Source organism: Lycorma delicatula, chromosome 1, assembly GCF_047948215.1.
Source record: "Lycorma delicatula isolate Av1 chromosome 1, ASM4794821v1, whole genome shotgun sequence".
Taxonomy (NCBI): Eukaryota; Metazoa; Arthropoda; class Insecta; order Hemiptera; family Fulgoridae; genus Lycorma; species Lycorma delicatula.
The window spans coordinates 54,580,150-54,602,604 of NC_134455.1; the positions used below are offsets into that span (position 1 = coordinate 54,580,150).

Below are 22,455 nucleotides of genomic sequence, written 5' to 3' on the forward strand. Positions count from 1 at the left end.
AAACACATATGTGCATAACAGACACAGTCTACAAGTATGTGGTGTACCGTTAGTTGGCAGTCACAAGAAACACAAATGGGCGCATCAGTCAGATTCATGAGGTGTCCATGAGTAAATTAGAGTACCTTATTCACAATAATAACCTCCTCTTGATGATTATTCCTGCATTAACAGTTTCACAGTGACACATTGTTCATTAATGAACGAAGTTTATTGTTGAAGGTAGCATTCCATTTGCTTTGATATTCATCACGAACCAACCTCTTCAGAAAACAGACAAGATCATCTGAAACAACACGATTAATGAAAGGAGGCTGGAAACAACATTCTTTTACTGCACTATCTGTGCACTCATTGGTTTAAATTCCAATATGGCTGGGAATCCAGCAGAAGCTCGCACTTCTGTTATACTGAGTCATTTCAGAAATAACAGACTGTGCATCTAATCATCTGCATGGCACTCATGGAATCTGAACAGACAAGTATGTATCAAAATTATGTTTAAGGCCTTATAGACAGCATAGAGCTCTGCAAAAAAAAACACTGAATATGCCAGGAAGGCCAAACATGTATGTTCTATTGCCAACCGTAAAAACACAAAAGAATTATCATTATCAACCAAAAGAATTACTTTTTTTTTGGTAAAATTACTGGATTCGTTTACTTTTTATGATACCAGCAAAGATTAAAGCAATAATTTATGAGGTAAGGCTGCCAAGTGGGGTGATAACAGAAATGGAGGTACTTTTATATTTAGAGATAATAAAGGCGCTGAGCTCTGATGCCTTACAGGCAGTAGATCTCAAATGCTCCAGATATTGATTAAGATGCAAATTAGAGAACATCACGTCAAAAATCAGATAATTTGGTTATGCTTTAATGCAAGCTACATAGAAGCAGATCATTTGGTTTCATCTATACCAAAGTGATGGCTCAACTAGTGGATTTACCACGAGGTTTGAGCAAGGATAAATGAATGATGAACCGCACTGAGCATTCTAAGAGTGGTGGCCTGAGCAGACGAAAAAGCCACGCAACTGTAGCCCACGCAGGGAAAGACCAGAGCTCAATAGAAGCACAACATGCATACTCGATCAGCTTCCCAACAAATCTTAGATAGAATTCTAAACGTGTCAACCATTTTTAAATTTACTTTCAACCCCTTTAAATATGTTACCCGTTAGTTGTCCTAAAATCCAACCCTCATACATGGTTCAACTGATTCCAATGTAAAAATAGCAAATAGGAAAAGGAAATGAATTTAGTTTTCTCCAGGAAAAATATAAATCCAGTTGTTTCACAAAATTCTTAACAGGTTTTTTGTTTTGCAGTAGCATCCCGCCAATAGCTGTTGTAGATGCAACACAAATTAAAAAATCACCTGACAAATAATGAACATAACAGGTTTTTGCCCCATTTGTTAAAATATTTATGGCTATGGCAAATAACAAAATGCTAAGATTTTGGTGACTAAATGCATTTAATTTAGTAAAGTTAACATACTTCAATACCTATTTTGTAGTATTTTATAGATTGTATGAACTTCATGGTTCTTAAAGTAATAAATTTTAGTTAATATTTGCAGCAGTAGTGTTTAAATTTTTTTTCTGATTTTAAATAAAATTAAACAATATTTTAATGCTTATTACTTTTTCTTTTTAATTACACAACATAAAACATTAAATTTACATTTTTTTATGAAAACTTTACTCATTAAACTTGTATAAATATTAATAAATATAGATGTAAAAAAAAAATGTTATAAATACACCTAATGAACACTAAAAAAAAAATCCCATAGAACAGAAAACAGACCCATGAACAATAACCAATCATAAAAAATTAGTACAAATCTATTTTCCTTAAACAACTTTTTATTATTCAGTCTTCTTCTACACCATCATTTTCTTCTTTTTTTCTTCTTCTTCTGCTACTGCTACTACTACTACTACACGACTACTACTACTACTATTACTAATACTAACCCACGGAGTTGGTCTAATGATGAACTCATCATCACAAATCAGCTGATTTTGAAGTCGAGAGCTGAATATTAGGTTGTGGATACTGATGTTCTTTAGTGGTTGGGTTTCAATTAACCATATATCTCGGAATGGTCAACCTAGACTGCACAAGACTACATTTCATTTACATTCATGCACATCATCCTCTTGAGAATACCTTCTGTGGTTCCAGAGGCGACACAGAAAAAAAATACTACTACTAAAAATTACTGGTCATCAAATAATAAGCCATTTCTTCTACTTTTGAACTTTTACTAATTTCAAAAATTTCATGATTGATTGGTGGGATGTACTTGAGTGCATACATCCTGTTTCTTTTCTTCTATTTGTTTTTCACCCTTGACCTATCATAGAATTTTTCTTGTACTAAGTTTTAGATAATCTTTGATTAACTTTATTTTCATGGTTTAACAACACTTAATAGAATGTTTTCATTAAAAATGGTTTTTTATAAGATTACATTTTTCATTTTTGAATCAGAAGCATTGTATTTTTAAACAATTCCCATTGTTAAGTTCATCATCCTTATTTCCACTTTCTTACAGCTTACTCAAGCTCACTAGTTTTTTTAAACAATCCTCTTCAAGCATTTTTATAAGAAAATTTGTTATATCGTCTGACAGCCAATACCTCATTATAAATTATCTGGAATGTAGATAGTCTTGTTTCATGCTCTAATCTTGTCTTCATAATCTTGTTTCATGCTAAGCATGGCCAAAATCTGAATCATTAGGCAGATATGAGAACAATCACTTCCATACCTTTTTCTTTGCCATCTAGTGCTATAGCTTTAGAAGAGAAAGTACTGTAATCAGTCCAATTTGGGCATATGCAGTTTTCACCAGATTTTTACATTTTGACACCTGAAGAACTCAAAAAACCCAAAAACCGGATGGAAATTTTCCATATGTTCATATGTACATGTGTATGTTCAGTGTCACCACCTTATAATTCCAGAACTACTAGACCGATTTTGACACATGGAACATTGATGCTTAAATTTTCAACTTAAAAGATCCAGAAGGTGAGGCTGTAGAGCAAGGTCACCCTCAGTATCTCAAGATTTCATCTAATTAGGTTCTTATTTTTATTAGGCACATTTGTTAACAATAAAAAATAATATTAGCAAAAAAGAGTTGGCAAAATTGCATCCCCACCCCAAAAAATGTTCTAAATAAACTAGTCATCTGCTATGTTGAGACGTCACAGAGTAGTAGAATTAAATAAATGAATAATACTTAATATTATTTCAGTGACCACTAGTACCACCATACCTGCGCAAATAAAATATGGTACACGCACACGCTTTAATTAGAATCATTGAATTAAATAGACAAAAAAAATTATTTTTAATGAAAATGATAAATATTTTAAATTAAGTTGAGTGTGTATGGGTGTTTTGTGTGTGTGTATGCCGTGCATCAGAAAAAAGCCACCTGATGGGAAAGTCCTACAACTGTGTTGTGAGCTTTTTTTTTTATTAACCTCAAAATAAAACAATATAAATTTAATGTAAAAAAATAAAAAATTATATAAAGTGTAATAATTTTGTTCTACACACTAAAATATTAGTTTTGAAAAAAACAATAGTCACATCACAGACATACATGTACCTCAATTTATTATAAGCATCAATATACTTAAGCAATAATAGTAAATATTTCTTCAATAATAAGTAGGTCTTAGAAATTGTTATCTGGAAAATGTGAGGCTTTTTGAAATACATTTTAGGAAAGATACATCATCTGGGTAACATTTAAAATCAGGAAACAAATCACAGCTACATCCTAAAAGTTTCTTCTGTTAATGGGTCCAAATTGCAACTTGTTCAACCTTTCAACTAGGAGAAATTTCTCCTTTTTCAGTTAGGAGAAAGAACATTTCAGTCTGAAGCAACATCTAACAAAACAACTAAACACAGCATTACTGACCTACAATTTATTATTTTTCACCTTACCCTATGACTACCTATTATTGAAGGTCAATGAATTGGGGCACACACTTCTTTTTTCACACTAATACCTCAATAGGTGTTCACTTCTATCCTTGTATCTGTTCTGTGTTTCTTATACTTAGGCTCTTCCTCTTCTGTTGCAAGAAAACCGATAAAAGCATAGTAGTTTAGTCATGTTTTTATTCCAATCCATACATTTAAGGCAAAACCAGACTTCATATACTCTTCCATTGCCACAACTAAAATGCTATCTGAATCCAATTGTTATATGACTGACTGCCGTGCAACTGACCTAGTCAGTTTCAAACTATGATGTGATAAAATTGTGCGTTTTATAATTTTCTTTTTTTGTTTTTACATACAGCTTTTGTTTGCTTTTACATTTATACACAATATTATAAAATAATTAAAAATATAAATTATAAATCTTAAAAAACTGAGTTTTACAAGAATGTCAGATCAAGAGCTTTGCATAAATCTTGTTAAGGTAGCTGAAAAATAACCTTGTTTATACAATTATAATTTGCCTCTGTCATATATTTCAAGTTCTTTGGCTGCTACAAAAACTGTTCTGTTTAACTTTTCCTTTCAAAAGGATGGATCCAATATTTTCATTTTTTTTTTATTTCTATTGCCTACACCACAATATTCAACTACTTCAACAACCTCATCACTTGACATTGTGATGCCAAGTGAAATAATTGAGTTTTGATAATAGCCGAGCTATAAGATATTTTCATTTGTGGATGACAACAAGGCTTCCAATCCATTTCTGACAGCTGAGAGTTGGATCATACACATATTGCACTGCATTGTGGCAGTGGATGAAGGTCCTTAGTCAAGAAGTATGAAGAAGGTGTCAACATATACTGTATCTTATTTAGTTTTATTGTAAAATGTTAAACTTAAAAGAGGCCCCTTCACTTAGTCAATAAATAATGGTTTATTGGTAAACACTTACATAATAATTTACAGAAAATATTGAAAATAATGTCCACTTCTATGCTCTTGTCAATACATTTGATCATGTTCTTGAGTATTCTTGTTAGCTACATTCTGTCTATTTTCTGAATGGCAATGGTAATATTTTTGTTCAATTCCTGAAGGGTGTGTGGATTGCTCCTACAAAGAATTTCTTATAAGTAACCTCACAGAAAGAAGTCTGGACTAGTCAGATAAGAGGATCTTGGTGGCCATATCCTTTACAAATGTTTCTTTCACTGAAGAGATCCTATAGCATCTCTGTAGTAGAGTGAGCTGTATGGTAAGTAGTGCTATCCCATTGCAACCAGCAGGTAAGCTCATTATTTTGTAGTAAGGCTATGAACTTCGGATAAGTTCTTGGTATACAGCAGCATCCACAGTTTTTTAAAAAAACAAGGGTCATATTATTTATCACCTTGAAACTGCACGTCATAAGCCTATTTTTGTAGGTGTATGGGAGATTTAAAGAAAATGTACGGGTTTTCAGTCCCCCAGGTCTAGCAGTTCTGACAATTAACATACCCACAAAGGTGAAAAACCACGCTTCATCTGTAAAAAACAGTTGATCTAAAATGCCAATTTTTCCTCTAATGAAGTTCTTAACCATTGGCAGTAGTCAACCCTTTTAGCATAATCAGCATTAGTTAGCTCATGGAAAACCTGTATTCAACATAGATAACATTTCATAATTCTCCTCACTGCAGTGTGAGCTGAACATAGTGATATGTTATTTTCTCAGCTTAGTCTCAATAAAGAATTATGAGAAGATCTGTAAGACCAGCATTGTAAAAATTCCAACACTGAACCTGCTTCAAAAAATGTTTAACTAACTTCTGAATAGCACTTTTCGCTAGTGCTTCCTTTTAAAATTTCTACCTGAACTTTTGCCGACACACAATATGAGATTTTGTCTCTAAATAAGTCTCCATCACAAATACACACTCTTCAACAGTTAACTTCATTTTAACAAACAACAACAATTATACAACCTAATTCAAAAGCCAATGCTCAATAAAGACAGTACAATATTCAAATGTGCAGGCAAAAAACAATCCTCCCATTGCAGCTCCAGTCGTACCAACACCTTTCACATTATTTTACCCATTTCATACCAATATTTGCATTGATGTGAGATGGGTAACAAAAATATGTATTTAGTATAAACTACTGACTGATGGGCCTCTTTTAAGTTGAACACCTTATAAGTAGTACCTTCTGACTTACTAAAAAATAAATAAATAAATTTGGTATTTTATGTTATGTCTAATTCTTTATAATATTTTTAAAAGTAATAAGCCCTAAAAATATTGTTCACTTTTATATAACAGAAAAAATTATCTATGGTCTGTTGCAACAGAGATCTATTACTTTCAGAACCATAAAGTTCATACTATCTATAATGATAAACATTTATTACTACATGTTAATTTTACGAAAGAGTTGTATTTTGTTATTTCATACAGTTTTTGTATACAAATGACTCACTCTGCTTTCTTTTTTGGTTTTGCATTTTAATTATTTAATTTTCTGATCTATTTTTTTTTTTTTTTAATTAAACTATGAATATGCCATCCAGTGACATGATTATGTCTGAACCGATTAAGTTACCTAATATCAAAACTTAAGGACTTAATACAAGTTGGAGAAAAATTCCCGAATCAACTTACACAAAAAACAACAATCTCTGTAAGTCTTATAATAAGAAGAAAATAAAGGTTTTAAATAACGGGTGTTAAGTTTTGACTTCTCAAAACTGGATACATGATAATAAGGCTGCTTTAAATACATGGTTTTTTGCTGTTACTGCTTAAGGTGTGTTTATTAACAGTCAGTCCTTAAAGTAAAAATAAATTTGTCAAAAAGAGAAATCATGACTAAGCCATACATCATTGGTTATACCATAGGAAATAAAAGAAAAATTCAATGAAATTCAATGAAAAAGATAGCTGGTAAATCTTTAGAGTAAAAGCTAGTACTGGTGTCAGGAATTCTGAAATCTGGAAATCTAATAAACTACCTGAAATTCTCCAAAAAATCATTCATGAATTAAGATTTACAATGTGACAAAACTGGTTACTTTAAGAGGTCAAACCAGATAATTTCCTCAGTTATAATCAAAATTACATTATTGGTGCTCTGTTGTATGAATATGTCCGGTAATAATAATAGAAATCGCTTGAAAGAGATGTCATTTATTTAAATAGCTTAGGAACAGGCAGTTGACAACATAATTGCACTGTTGCCAGAATGTATTGAATGAATACTATCACATATATTCATATTTGAATAGATGTGATAATAGAAATTGGGTTTTCCTATTTTTTCCTGGTAGAAATCACAGACTACTACCATTTTAATTAGATCTTTCTCCTTTATACATTTTTCTACAAGTTATTGTTTATAACAGATCAATTTTAAAGCAACTTTAATCTGGTTATAATGTATGCATTATTAACATTTATTTCTATATAAATTAGTTCAAACATGGACAGCCTTTTCAAGTTCCACTGTTGGAAATGATACTTGGAATGGCTCCAACAAATTAAATATATTTATACTAAACATTAAATTATAAGAAGTTAAAAGCTGTGTAGCATTTTCAGTAAAGAGCACATCAAACTTTTTTATTTTGCAAATTTTACACTGATTTTTTTCAAACTCCTACAATGCCAGTGTGTTCTTTTTTGTAAATCCTTTTTAAATGCCTAAACCACTCCTCTTGGTCAATGCCCCAACTTTTCAAATAACTTCTTAATTTCTGATCAAATACTTCCTTATTTGATCCATATTAGAGTTATTATTATAGCTCGTGTTTTGCTTTCTTCTTTTCCCATGGTTACCCATTCTTCTGATCTGTGTCACAATTGAGATAGACAGGTTTTATATAGAACATCCTTATACTACAAAAACGCCTCCTCCACTTATACTTTTTCTCATTTTCCTTTATTACTGACCGCATCTAATATTTCTTTACCTCCTTTCTTTACCAATCTAATATTTCATCCAATAACATTATCTTCTCTTACTGTCACTATTAATCAGAATCATTAATTAAATTTTCTCTTCATTAATCTTTATTCCCTAGTCTTTGATTCTCTCATCCCATACTCATACATTCTACACATTTCCTCTGTGCTTTCTCCTGTCTCTCCCTCCCTTACAATTAATCACCTCTATATTCCATCCATTATTACTTTCACTACAATAAAAGGAAACTGCTTTGCTTCAATCCTGCATTAAAAAAATGTAAATTTGTTTCTCACACTCTAGTTTCAACATTACTCTCATATTTGGCACACAGAGCATAAAACATCTTTAGCAAACTTATCCATACCCCTTTACTTTTTCATTTATTATATTATATGGTTTTTCATGAATTATATGGTATTATATGATACCTGGTTATTAATTTTTATTACTATATTTCTATTATAAATAGAATATTATAATACTTCTGTTATTAATTTTCAATTGATTAACAATTAAACCTCCTCTATGAATCATGAGACCTTGCCGTTGGTGAGGGGGCTTGAGTGCTCAGGGATACAGAGTAGCTGGACCGAAGGTGCAACCATATCGGAGAGGTATCTGTTGAGAGCCAGACTAAGGAATGATTCCTGAAAGAGGGCAGCAGCTCTTTCAGTAGTTGTTAGGGGCGTGAGTCACAATGACTTAAACGGCCGTATCAACATCACTCAGTCCTCTGAGTACTGCGCAGCTGAAAGCAATGGAAAACTACAGCTGCTTTTTTTCCAAGAAAATGTGGCTCTCTACATTTTCACATAGCAATAATGGAGGCGCCTTCCTTGGTAAAATATTCCGGAGGTAAAATAGTCCCCCGTTCGGATCTCCGGGTGGGGACTACTAAGGAAGGGGTCACCAGAAAATTAAAAAATAACATTCTACGAGTCGGAGCGTGGAATGTTAGAGGCTTAAAAAAGGTTGGTAGGCTAGAAAATTTAAAAAAGGAAATGGATACGGTGAATGTGGATATAGTAGGAATTAGTGAGGTTCGGTGGGAAGAGGAAGGCGACTTTTGGTCAGGTGATTTTAGAGTAATTAACTCAGCGTCAAATAATGGGCAGGCAGGAGTAGGTTTCGTGACGAACAAGAAGATAGGGAGGAGAGTGGAGTATTTCAAAACGCATAGCGATAGAATCATTGTAATTAGGATAAAATCAAAACCTAAACCGACAACGATTGTTAACATTTATATGCCTACAAGCGCCCATGATGATGATGAGGTAGAGTGTGTATACGAAGAGATTGATGAAGCAATTAAACACGTAAAAGGAGATGAAAATTTAATAATAGTTGGAGATTGGTATGCAAGCATTGGAAAAGGCAAGGAAGGAAATATAGTGGGTGAATACGGGCTGGGCAAAAGGAATGAAAGAGGGGACCGACTTATAGAGTTTTGCACGAAGTATAATTTAGTAATTGCCAACACCCAATTTAAAAATCATAATAGAAGGATATACACTTGGAAAAAGCCAGGCGATACTGCAAGGTATCAGATAGATTATATCATGGTTAAGCAAAGATTTAGAAATCAACTCGTTGACTGCAAAACTTACCCTGGAGCAGACATTGATAGCGACCATAATTTGGTGATAATGAAATGTAGATTGGGGTTTAAAAACCTGAAGAAAAGGTGTCAGATGAATCGGTGGAATTTAGAGAAGCTTGAGGAAGAGGAGGTAAAGAAGATTTTTGAGGAGGACATCGCAAAAGGTCTGAGTAAAAAAGATAAGGTAGTAAATGTAGAATGGGAGAATGTTAAAAAGGAAATTCTTAAATCAGCAGAAGCAAACTTAGGCGGAATAAAGAGAACTAGTAGAAAACCTTGGGTTTCAGACGATATATTGCAGCTGATGGATGAACGTAGAAAATATAAGAATGCTAGTGATGAAGAAAGTAAAAGGAACTATCGGCAATTAAGAAATGCTATAAACAGGAAGTGCAAACTGGCGAAAGAAGAGTGGATTAAAGAAAAGTATTCAGAAGTGGAAAGAGAAATGAACATTGGTAAAATAGACGGAGCATACAGGAAAGTTAAGGAAAATTTTGGGGTACATAAATTAAAATCTAATAATGTGCTAAACAAAGATGGTACACCAATATATAATACGAAAGGTAAAGTTGATAGATGGGTGGAATATATTGAAGAGTTATACGGAGGAAATGAATTAGAAAATGGTGTTATAGAGGAAGAAGAGGAAGTTGAGGAGGATGAAATGGGAGAAACAATACTGAGATCTGAATTTAAGAGAGCATTAAAAGATTTAAATGGCAGAAAGGCTCCTGGAATAGACGGAATACCTGTAGAATTACTGCGCAGTGCAGGTGAGGAAGCGATTGATAGATTATACAAACTGGTGGGTAATATTTATGAAAAAGGGGAATTTCCGTCAGACTTCAAAAAAAGTGTTATAGTTATGATACCAAAGAAAGCAGAGGCAGATAAATGTGAAGAATATAGAACAATTAGTTTAACTAGTCATGCATCAAAAATCTTAACTAGAATTTTATACAGAAGAATTGAGAGGAGAGTGGAAGAAGTGTTAGGAGAAGACCAATTTGGTCTCAGGAAAAGTATAGGGACAAGGGAAGCAATTTTAGGCCTCAGATTAATAGTAGAAGGAAGATTAAAGAAAAACAAACCAATATACTTGGCGTTTATAGACCTAGAAAAGGCTTTTGATAACGTAGACTGGAATAAAATGTTCAGCATTTTAAAAAAATTAGGGTTCAAATACAGAGATAGAAGAACAATTGCTAACATGTACAGGAACCAAACAGCAACAATAACAATTGAAGAACATAAGAAAGAAGCCCTAATAAGAAAGGGACTCCGACAAGGATGTTCCCTATCTCCGTTACTTTTTAATCTTTACATGGAACTAGCAGTTAATGATGTTAAAGAATAATTTAGATTCGGAGTAACAGTACAAGGTGAAAAGATAAAGATGCTACGATTTGCTGATGATATAGTAATTCTAGCCGAGAGGAAAAAGGATTTAGAAGAAACAATGAACGGCATAGATGAAGTCCTACGCAAGAACTATCGCATGAAAATAAACAAGAACAAAACAAAAGTAATGAAATGTAGTAGAAATAACAAAGATGGACCACTGAATGTGAAAATAGGAGGAGAAAAGATTATGGAGGTAGAAGAATTTTGTTATTTGGGAAGTAAAATTACTAAAGATGGACGAAGCAGAAGCGATATAAAATGCCGAATAGCACAAGCTAAACGAGCCGTCAGTAAGAAATATAATTTGTTTACATCAAAAATTAATTTAAATATCAGGAAAAGATTTTTGAAAGTGTATGTTTGGAGTGTCGCTTTATATGGAAGTGAGGACAATCAGAGTATCTGAGAAGAAAAGATTAGAAGCTTTTGAAATGTGGTGCTATAGGAGAATGTTAAAAATCAGATGGGTGGATAAAGTGACAAATGAAGAGGTATTGCGGCAAATAGATGAAGAAAGAAGCATTTGGAAAAATATAGTTAAAAGAAGAGACAGACTTATAGGCCACATACTAAGGCATCCTGGAATAGTCGCTTTAATATTGGAAGGACAGGTAGAAGGGAAAAATTGTGTAGGCAGGCCACGTTTGGAGTATGTAAAACAAATTGTTGGGGATGTAGGATGTAGAGGGTATACTGAAATGAAACGACTAGCACTAGATAGGGAATCTTGGAGAGCTGCATCAAACCAGTCAAATGACTGAAGACAAAAAAAAAAAAAAAAATAATTAAAATTAGAAATCGATAAAAAGTGTTTTCAAACTCAAGTTAAAGCTAAAAACTACTGACCTAAATAACATTTTACATTAATAAATTTCTCAAAGATGCAGAAATCATTCTGTTCAATAAATATATCAGTCAGTAGCCCTGACTGATATAGTCATGCTAAAAATACAATAACCACTAAATTATAAAAGCAGTGCAGTTACAAAATCAAAAGAAAACCTTCATTGTGATTTTATTTCGTTTTTCGCATATGTCATAGGCTTTTTCCATCTGTGTTTTTATATGACTGTTTAGATTTTAAGTTAATTTTTAATATTTATTTACTATATAAATATCTTGCCCTAGTGCTGAAAACAACAGTTCATTGTGCACCCTGGGGGAAAGAACATCCTTCTATAATGCTACTCCCTGTCACCTCCAGATCTTGTGGAAATATCACACAATAACCAGTTAAATATTTTTTCCTAACATACTATTAATACTCTAATCATGAAATGGTTAATGAAATATGCTATCAGATTCTATTAATTTGTAGAAAATACTTGTAGGATTGGAAACAAAATCTCACTTTTTTAAGTGAATTTAGTCGAGAGCAGAGGCTTTTTTATACACAATATCCAATCCCTGAAATATGAATCCCATTAGTCTGAATCTACCGTAACACAAAACTGTTTTCTGAAGAAATGTTATATTACAGTTGTAAAAAATAAAATTCATATAAACTCATTAAAGCTCATGACAACCTTAAGGTCATGGATTGATTTCCCAATAGCAACAGAAAAGAAGGCTGTCTTCAAAAAAAAAAAGAAGAAAGTTGACTGTGTTTTCAATGTTAATAGCACAATTTGTTGAAATCATTGTAAAATAAAGAATTCAAGAAAATATGTCATCAGAAAACAAAATTATATAATTTGCCAGCAGTGAGTTATTGAAAATATTCTTAAATATGAGGAACTTCAACTAAAGGATGTCAAAGAGAAAGAAAGAAATCCAGGTAAGAAACATAATGTAATTTCAGCTTTCAAGAATAGAATTAAGAAGGTAATAAACAAATCTACAGTTACATTAAGTCATACTTCAGCCACAAGTTCAAAAAAGAAATTATTCAATAAACTGTAACAAGAAAATTATAATAAGAACTTTTAATAAGAAGTACAATAAACTACATAGTATATTATTATGCTTGATTAAAAACAGTACTAAAACTTAATTCACCTCTGAGTCCACAAAACTCAGATTCATAATCTGTTCATTATTTAATTATGATTTACTACTTAATTCAAAATCTGCTCCCTAATGTAATAAATTATAAATCCTACTTTTGATAAGCATTTCAGTTGCAGATTCACATTAATAAGTACAATACAAAAAATTACAGGCATTACATTTAAGTTCATTATATATACAAGGTCTGTAAATAAAAAGTATGAGACTAGTTGTTTTTGGCAGCCAAATTGGCAACAATGTAAAGTTACTAGTAAACATATGGTTATACGAGCAGCTGATTTATATTAGGTATTAATATTTTTAGTCTATTGTTGCCATGTGAGACGTAAATAAACTTTTCGTGAAAGGAGTTTTTGTTGTGCGTTACAAAAATGAGTTGATTTATTATAAGCAATATTGCGCAATCAATTTTTGTATTATACTTGGTGAGAATGCAACTGAAACTTTTTCAAAATTGAAAAGGATGTATGGATATGATGCTCTGTCATGAGCCCAAGTTTTTAGGGGCTTTAAAGCATTTTCAGATGACCAAGAATCAGTTGCAGACAATCCACACTCTGGAAGCTGTTAACATCAAAAAGTGACAACAATGTTGAGCGAATCAAACTTGATACATTACGACCGGTGGATTAACTGTCAGAACGACTGCAGAACAATTGAATTTGAATCGCACCATAGTCAATCAAATTTTGACAAAGGAATTGGACATGAAAAAAGATTGTCCAAAATTGGTTTCAAAAAACCTCACTGTTGAACAGAAAAACAACAGAGTGGAAGTGTGCCGCGATCTTCTAGGGCAAATTGAAACTGATCCTGATTTTCTAAAAAATGTTATTACTGGTGATGAATCTTGAATATTAGAGTACAACCCAGAAACAAAACACCAGAGCAAGAAGTGACACACTTCAAACTCACCACGTGCGAAAAAAGCAAAAATGTGCAAATCAAAATCATGCTAATTTGTTTCTTCGATAGTAATGGCATTGTCCATAAGTAGGTTTTGACTGTAAATCAATATCTTTACAGGGAAATTTTTGAAAGACTGTGGAAAAGAGTTGCCCGCGTGAGACCAGCCATCAAAGACAACTGGATGCTGCATCATGACAAAGCACCTTGTCACAATGCACTCTCAATAAATGAGTGTTTGGACTCAATTAATGAGTTCATGTTTAGTTGGAATGTAAAAAGTTTTTCTGAATCAGTCTCATTACTTTATTTATAGACCTCATACGTAATGCGATATATTATTTTGGCTAGTATCTTTCACTTGATAACAGTAAACTATGCAATGACTTCTGACATCATAACCAAGCAGTTCTAGGTTACCAGACATGAAATACAGCTTCTCACATTGGTAATGCATTGGTATTCTCAACAATAACAAGCATCCTACGCCAAGTTTATAAGGGAAAAATATGACGTGAAGTAGTTTCTCAAAGCAAAACATACCATATTGTACCTCATTAGCACATCAAGCTCATTGAAATGGAAGTGATACTGTGATCTACAAGTGACATATTTACTCTGATCACTACAGGGACTGCTTGTATTATGAAAGATGCTATAAAATATAGATAGTAGTACAAAGCAGTAGGATTTATGTATATATATATATATATATATATACACATATATATATATATATATATATATATATATATATATATATATATATATATATATATATTCAGGAAGAAATGCAGAATATGCTTCGAACACTTGCAGACTTCCAGGGATGCATGGAATCATGGGAAAAACGCTGGGATCACTGTATCAATGCCCAAGGGGATTACTTTGAAGGAGACAGTGTAAATTATAAGTTATGGTAAGCTATTTTATTTTTACGGTAAAATTCCCCAAACTTTTGGTAGCACCTCGTATATATATATATATATATATATATATATATATACATAAAATTTCTCCAAAATGTGTAAACGTCTATTACTATTATTCATATTATATTTCTTGATCTCCAATATTTCCAAATTGGCTTAAATGTCAGAAATAGAGTGTTTATTGTTAATAAGGTAGTCAGAAACATTAGATAAAACCAATTTTCCATTTTTATAATGTCTAACATGTAAAGAAATCTGGTTTTAAAAGATCTACTAGTTTTTCCTATATAAATGTAGTCACAGTCAATGCATTTTATTTTATAAATTCCACACAAATTGTATAGATTATATGAATCACAATGATTACTGTTTTTTATATGTTTTATTACATGGTTATTTGTCTTGTATGTAGATTTAAATTTATTTTTATCATAAACCTTAGTTACATTTTCAATTATATTATCAATATATATTTTAAATATACATTGTCAATTTTTTGTGGGTCATTTATTGTTATATGTAGGATTGTTAATTTTTGCAATTTGTTTTTTTGCATATATTATCAATTAAAGTCACTATAACCATTATGTATAGCAATCTACTTCTTTGTTTAATTTATTTTTATTATATTGTATGTAATTAATTGCTCTATTAATCATGTCTGTATATGTATTAATTTTGTGTGACAAAGGATGATTTGAATATCTATGTATTGTGTTTTATTGGTTGTGGGTTTCCTACACACTGACATTATAAATTCATTATCATTATTAATTTTGATGCAAACATCTAAGTAATTTATTTTTTTATTCAAATCGATTTCAAAAGTAAATATCAACCCATTATTATATGAATTTAATTAATTCAAAATGACTGAATGTTCAATGCATATAACGGGATTTTATTTTATTTTCAAAATATTGCAAATAAATCTCAGACATGATGGCTGACAAAGGAAAACCCATCGATAAGGTATTTTCCTGAGTATAATATTTGTCAACAAATTTAAAGTAGTTTTGTTGGCATATACTTCTTAGTAATAATATTATCAATAAAAAAAGGGTCTTCATGACTATATATTAATTTAATTTTTACTATCTTAATTGTTAATTTGTCTATGGGTATGATAGCATATCCATAGACAAATTAAGTACAAATTAATTACTAATAAATGTAGAGTAGAAAAGGCAATAATCTTTTTTAAATCATTTTCTAAACAAGCAGCAAACCCAGAAAATAAGTATCACAAAATAAAATAAAATAATTAAAACGAATAATTAAATAAACACCAGAAGTTACTAAAGTAGAAGAATGAACTAAAGAATCTACATATGAATGAACTAAAGATCTACATAAATAAAAATGTAAATGTTCGTTTGTTCAAAATCGTAAATCACAAGTTTTCACTGATTACTTTGAAATTTTGACACAACGTGGCATTCGAATACACGCGTTTTTATATACCTACTTGTTTACGCCATTGCGTAAAGCAGTTTTTAAGTTAATTCAACTGGTTTGGTATTTGATTTGTTTTCATCTAAAATTTAACAGTATTTCAATGTAATGAATATTTTAATTATAAATAAGAAATTTTTTCATATACTGAAATTAATGCATTCCATTCAACATACATATAAATATATGCTCAGTTGATTTTTATTTATGACTTTTGATTATTGATTATTTATTAAGATTTAATTCTGTATTATTTCATGTGTATAATGTTTAAAAAATAAAATAAAAAAAAAAAACTAAACGTAAACATGTTACAATTCACTCGGCTCCCGATGATTCACTCGGCTCCTTTTGGATGCACTCGGCGCTTGACGATTTAACGGCTCGTCACAGTTCACTCGGCTCCTTTCGGATGCACTCTGTGCCTGACGATTTAGCAGCTCTTCACAGTTCCCACAGCTCCTTTCGGATGGACTCGGCTTCTATCGACATCACTCGGCTCTTTACAGTTCACGCGGCTCCACCTACCCTATATAAGCCGGCTCGCCACTAGAGTCAGGTCACTTCTAATTCTACTTTTCTCTTCTACTTCTGTCACTTTTCACCTCTTCATCACTCTCAGCAGTCTCTCGTTGTGGTCACTCTCTCGTTGTGCGTCGTCTCTCTCTGGTCATCATTTCTGGCATTCATATTCGTCGGTTCAGTTACTACAAACCAATTAAATTCATTGAAGCAGGATCTTTCCAAACTGGTTATAACAAAGTGTTACCTCTGTATTTTCTGATACACCACTGCAGATTACGCTAAGGATAAACTGTATGTATATATGTGTACTTTAATTCACGAGTTCATTTTTACAAAATAACGTGTGATTAAGGCAAATTAAAATTATTCATTATTTATTATATTAAACAGTTGTGTTATTAGTAAAATTAGTGAAATACTCAATTAATTGTACATTATGAATTTGAAATTCAAGATTGGCTTAAAAAACCATTTCTTCATTCAAGCGTAGTCATGAAAGGTGGCTTAAATAAAGGTTGTGTTATTATTTTTCATGTGTGACATATTTTATATGTTATTAATGATAACTATTATTAATATTCTGGTTGTTCATTAAAAGTCTTTGTTTAAAAGTCAGTTGCTGATGGTAAATTACGTTTTTACTTGAAATATTTTTAAATAGGTCACTACTATCCTTTAAGTTAATTTAATTTTTTAAGTGCAGAGATTAATTTTTATTTATTCATGAACTGAATTCATATTACTTTTCTTAAATTAATCTAAAGAAAATAACTCCTGAAATGAAGTTATGTTTTTGGACTTCTTTGTAATTAATATTGTGATTTGTTCTAGTAATATTTATTGCTTTTGTATTCCATCTTGTAGTTTGAATAACAATGTATTTAGTGCTTTAAACTGTTTTTAGACTCTTATTTAATACAAAAGATTTTCAAAATAATTAATTGAAAAATGTATATTTATGTATTTGTCATTTAATATTATAACAGATATGTTGATTCAGCTGATATCCTTGTATAAATACTGTACAGGATTATTAAGTTTATTTCGTAATTTCATTTAATTTTTTAAGGTTATGCTTTTGAGAAAAGGTTGAAAGTTTGTTTTTCATTCTGTTAAAAATAAAGTCCAATATTCTTTTGGCAAAAACAAGATATTTGTAATTTTATTTTTGTAACTTGCCCCAACACTACTATTTATATACCTAAGATAGCACACCTGTGACAGGTAAAAGCATGTTTGTTTTTTTTTTTTTTAAAACAGCGCCTTCTGTTGGACGTAAAAGCACACACACTATACTAAATATTTTACAATTCCATTTCAATGTTTCCAATACGTGTTCGCTATAGACTAAAAAACTACTGGACCATTTAAGCACGGAGAAAAATGGAGAAAGGAAAAAATAGGAAAAGGAAAATGGAAAGGGGAAAGCAGAAAAAAGAAAAGTGTAAAGGGGAAAAGAGGAAGGGGAAATAGAATTACGGGAAAGATATATAGCGGAAGGAAAGGGAAAGGGGCAAAAGAGGGAAAATGATGGAAAGGGAAACAGGGAAGGGGAATTGACAAAAATTAAAATGTGAAAAATTTAAATAGGAAATGGAAACTGGGAAAAGGGAAAAGGAAAGGGGGGAAAGGGAAAGGTTAAATCTTGTGAAGTTCCAAAATGTTCATTTTGTTAATGTTTTATCAAACTTTCAATTGTGTTCATTTAATCTCAAATCTAGTGTCATGTACTCAAATCTAGCAATAACGAAGCATTGCCGAGTCTGCTAGTTACTAATTTTTTTTTAAATAAAAAAAAATTACATTTACCTTGATAAATTTGAATGTATTTGAGTGCAGTATGTAATTTGATATAAACAATTTAAAATAAATTACAACTGAAGATGTGGGTTTCCACGAAAATGTTTTTGTAAAGATATGAAAAAAATAAGGTAAATGTTATCTTATTTAACGTATATTTCTGTATTTGGGTAGATCAATTTAGTTTATTTGGTTTTTATAATATATATATATATATATATATATATATAATTTATTATGTGTTTATTAATAATATCCTCTTAGTTTCTCTTATAAGAACTAACATACTTAAAATAGAGCTTCTAAATAAAACCAATGATGACTGCTTAAAATTAAAAAAACTGTAATACAATATGAATTAATACCAAAAAATAAATAAATCAAATTAAATGTACATACCTAATACTAAAAAGTGGCAAAAAATGAATTTTTTTTCAAACTTCTGATTAATAACTTCAATCATTCCCCAAATAGGTGGTATTATCATCATAAGATTGCTGAGAGTATTGTCTGCAACATAAAAAAATGCACATATCAGAATAAATTATTTCTTGTTAACCAAAGTAGGAGATTAAATAGTTTAACAATTTCATAAAGCCATACACACAGTGTTGCATACCGTATCTAATTCTATCAGACTCAGTAATACTGTGTAATTATCTGATTCAATCAATAATAAGCTACATTCCAAATCTGTAACTTTCAGCAAATGGGAAATTTCAGTGCATTCCAGAAATTATGTGAAATTTTTCACATAGCTTAAGTAATTGATCAGTTCAGCAAGATGACATAATAGATTTCTTACAATCGGCTTGTTTTTTAACAATTTATTTCTGTGGTTAATCTTTACTAGATGACATTCAGGAAGTATATTTTGAAGCAATTAGAAAACAAATAGTTTTTAAAAGTCAAGAATATTAGTCTATTAAAGCTGAAGTCTCTTTAAGTACTATGTAAAATTGTATTGGATTCTAATGTAGTTTAAATAAAAAAGGCAAAATAATATTAAAGTAGGTACAAAAATAAACTGCCTTAACCAGACAGAAAATGTAATAACAGATTACAGTACATGAAAATTTAGGAACATAATCACAATGTAAAATAATAATTTTTAACAACACATCAGAAAGAATATGAACAAACTAAAGCATAATGAAACCTAGACATTCACAAAAGATCCAACAGCATACAAATTTTATCATACAAAAATAGGGTTGCAGCCTCAAATTTCCGACAATTGGAAAGAAAAAAAAACATATTTTTAAGTAATAAATATGGGTTAATCCATTTGAAGTAACCCAAGGGTGGTTGCTTGACCAATTCAAAAAAAACTGAAACTTAGCCCCCTGAGACATGTTTCCTACATGTCTCAGGACCTTAAAACTATTCTTTTTTTTTTTAATTTTTTATTTAAGCAGTTTACCTGTGGCGACCACTTTTGTTACAGTGTGCACACCTAATTTTTGTGATTGTAAGGGTTTACAGAAAAAAGCATAACTAAAAAACTATTGGTCTTGGAAGAATGAAACAAAATCAATCTATTCATATTTGCTCAAGGTAAAAGACTGGTCCAGTGGTTTATTTTCCTTTCTCTTCTTTCTATGAGAAAATTACTAATAAAGTTGAACATAAAAAACAGTAAAATTTCACTTTCGGTAATTTTTTTCAAGAGACAGGGGTGGCATACACAGTTTGGATTATTTTTTTATATATTAAATTTTTACATTATTTTGAAGTAATTTCAAATAAAACAATGGAAGAACAACATTTTATAGGAATTTATATGAATGAAGAGTGTCATAAAACAGTGTATAGTACAGTGCCAAAAGAACTCATTAAAATTTATGAATTTACTGAGGAAAACAAATTTTTTTACCTGATTCAGATGATACAGTGTTTGTATCAAGAAAAAAGTTTTTGTCAAAATTCAGTCACCTGTATGGACAGTTCTGTTGTGACCCTTTGAGAACTCATAAAAAAACAGTTATGAAAAACCTACGACAAATAAGATTAGAGCAAGCTCTTAAAAACACATTTTTCCAAATTTATATCTAGTTCCTGGAAAGTCTCTTTGTGTTAACTGTTTCAAAAGAATTTTTTCTCAGCAGAACAAAGAACTAAATGAATGTGAAGATAAAAAGTAATACATAGCCCCACATCACAATATTGAACAACTGGATGCTGCTTACAGCATTTTGGCCTGCACCAGGCATCAGAAAGCATTCTAAGATGTTACTTTACTTCAGATTCTAAGGACTATGAAGACCATTTTTTTAAATTAATTTTTAAAAATTCATAAAAATTTAGGGGTAAGTGTATGATCATTAATATTATTTATGAAAAAACTACTAATATATACCTACATATAACAAAAATAATTCAAACTGTGTGTGCCATCCCTGCCTCTTGAAAAAATTACCAAAAGTGAAATTTCACTGTTTTTCATTTTCAACTTTATTGGTAATTTTCTCAAAGAAAGAAGAGAAATATGAAAATAAATCACTGGACCAATCTTTTACCTTGAGAAAATATAGTTAAACTGCTTTTTTCTCATCCTTCCAGTACCAATAGTTTTTTAGTTATGATTTTTTCCCTAAACCTTTGCAATCACAAAAACAGGTGTGCGCACTGTAACAAAAATGGCCACCACAGGTAAACTGCTTAAATAAACAATTTTAAAAAAAAATAGTTTTAAGGTCCTGAAACATGTAGGAAACAAGTGGGTAAGTTTCAATTCTTTTGGAATTGGTCAAGCAACCAGCTTATGTTTTTGGGACACTTCAAATGGATTGACCCATATAAGAAAAAGTAAAAGTGTTAATATTAGGCAATGTCCAACATAGGAATCCAGCTTCAAATATTAATCAAAACAAAAATTTTATGCAATACAATAAATGAACTCAGGTGCATTTATAAGAGTGGTATCACAAGGTTCAGAAAATAAATGATCAAACTCAGATAAGAATGATGAAATAGTTCCTGCACATGGTACAAATGAGTTTGCTTGCAACAACAATAAAAATGCAGCTTCTTTCTTAAAGATATAGAATGACCAAATTAAGATACTGCTAAGTGCCTACAATGATATTCCCCACAGGCATGATTTGCTTAAAACATCATGGATTAACAATAAAAATAAAACATATACAATAAAAATAAAAAGCATATTAAAATGTATATGTTTCATTCTAAGCTTAAAAATGGTAATTTTTTCCTAGCAAACTACATTATTTATCAATTTATAATAAATTATACAGAAATTGTTACACATAATATTATTTGTACCTTAATTGATTAATAAAGATGAATTAGCTAGATAAACCACAGAAGTCACATACAAATTTGAAACTAGTAATATCTCAAATTACATTTGTCAGATAATTAGGTTAGATTAAAATGAAAGATAGACAAATTTTATAAAAACATGTAGTAAAACAAATTATAAATAAAATTAAAAATACAAAAATAATTTTAAAATTTTTCAAAAAAAATCTGAAAGTAATTAAGCAAGAAAGAGGAACAGTTAATAATGCAGTAGTTATTAAAACATAAAATATATATTTTCATGAAACATGGTTACAAACCCTCATAAAGAAGGGGATAATGTTCATGATATTGATGAAATGACAACACAGCAAATATTACACAAGATAACAACTATTATCTTGTGGTTATTAATGGTCAACGGTTATTAAACAACGATTAAAATCCACTATTTTTCTTAATCTTGTAAGTAGTTGATGATTAACAAACCATTTGTTGGTTTGCAAACTGTAAAGATTTCATTCCATCATCAGTAACAGGTAGCATTAAAGTTACAATAATGATCACATTATTCATGAATCAACAAATTCAATTCCTTTGCCTTTTTTAAAATAAATTACAATG

At 30.7% G+C, this 22,455-nt stretch overlaps 1 protein-coding gene across 1 annotated transcript in view; it reads right to left on the bottom strand.

Moving 5' to 3' along the window:
• bwa (alkaline ceramidase) overlaps positions 1–22,455 on the bottom strand; it is a 74,925-nt gene that overhangs the window by 42,355 nt on the left and 10,115 nt on the right. Inside the window, exon 2 of the mRNA XM_075354823.1 lies at positions 18,967–19,077. Coding sequence (XP_075210938.1) covers positions 18,967–19,077 — 111 coding nt within the window. The remainder of the gene's footprint in view (positions 1–18,966; positions 19,078–22,455) is intronic.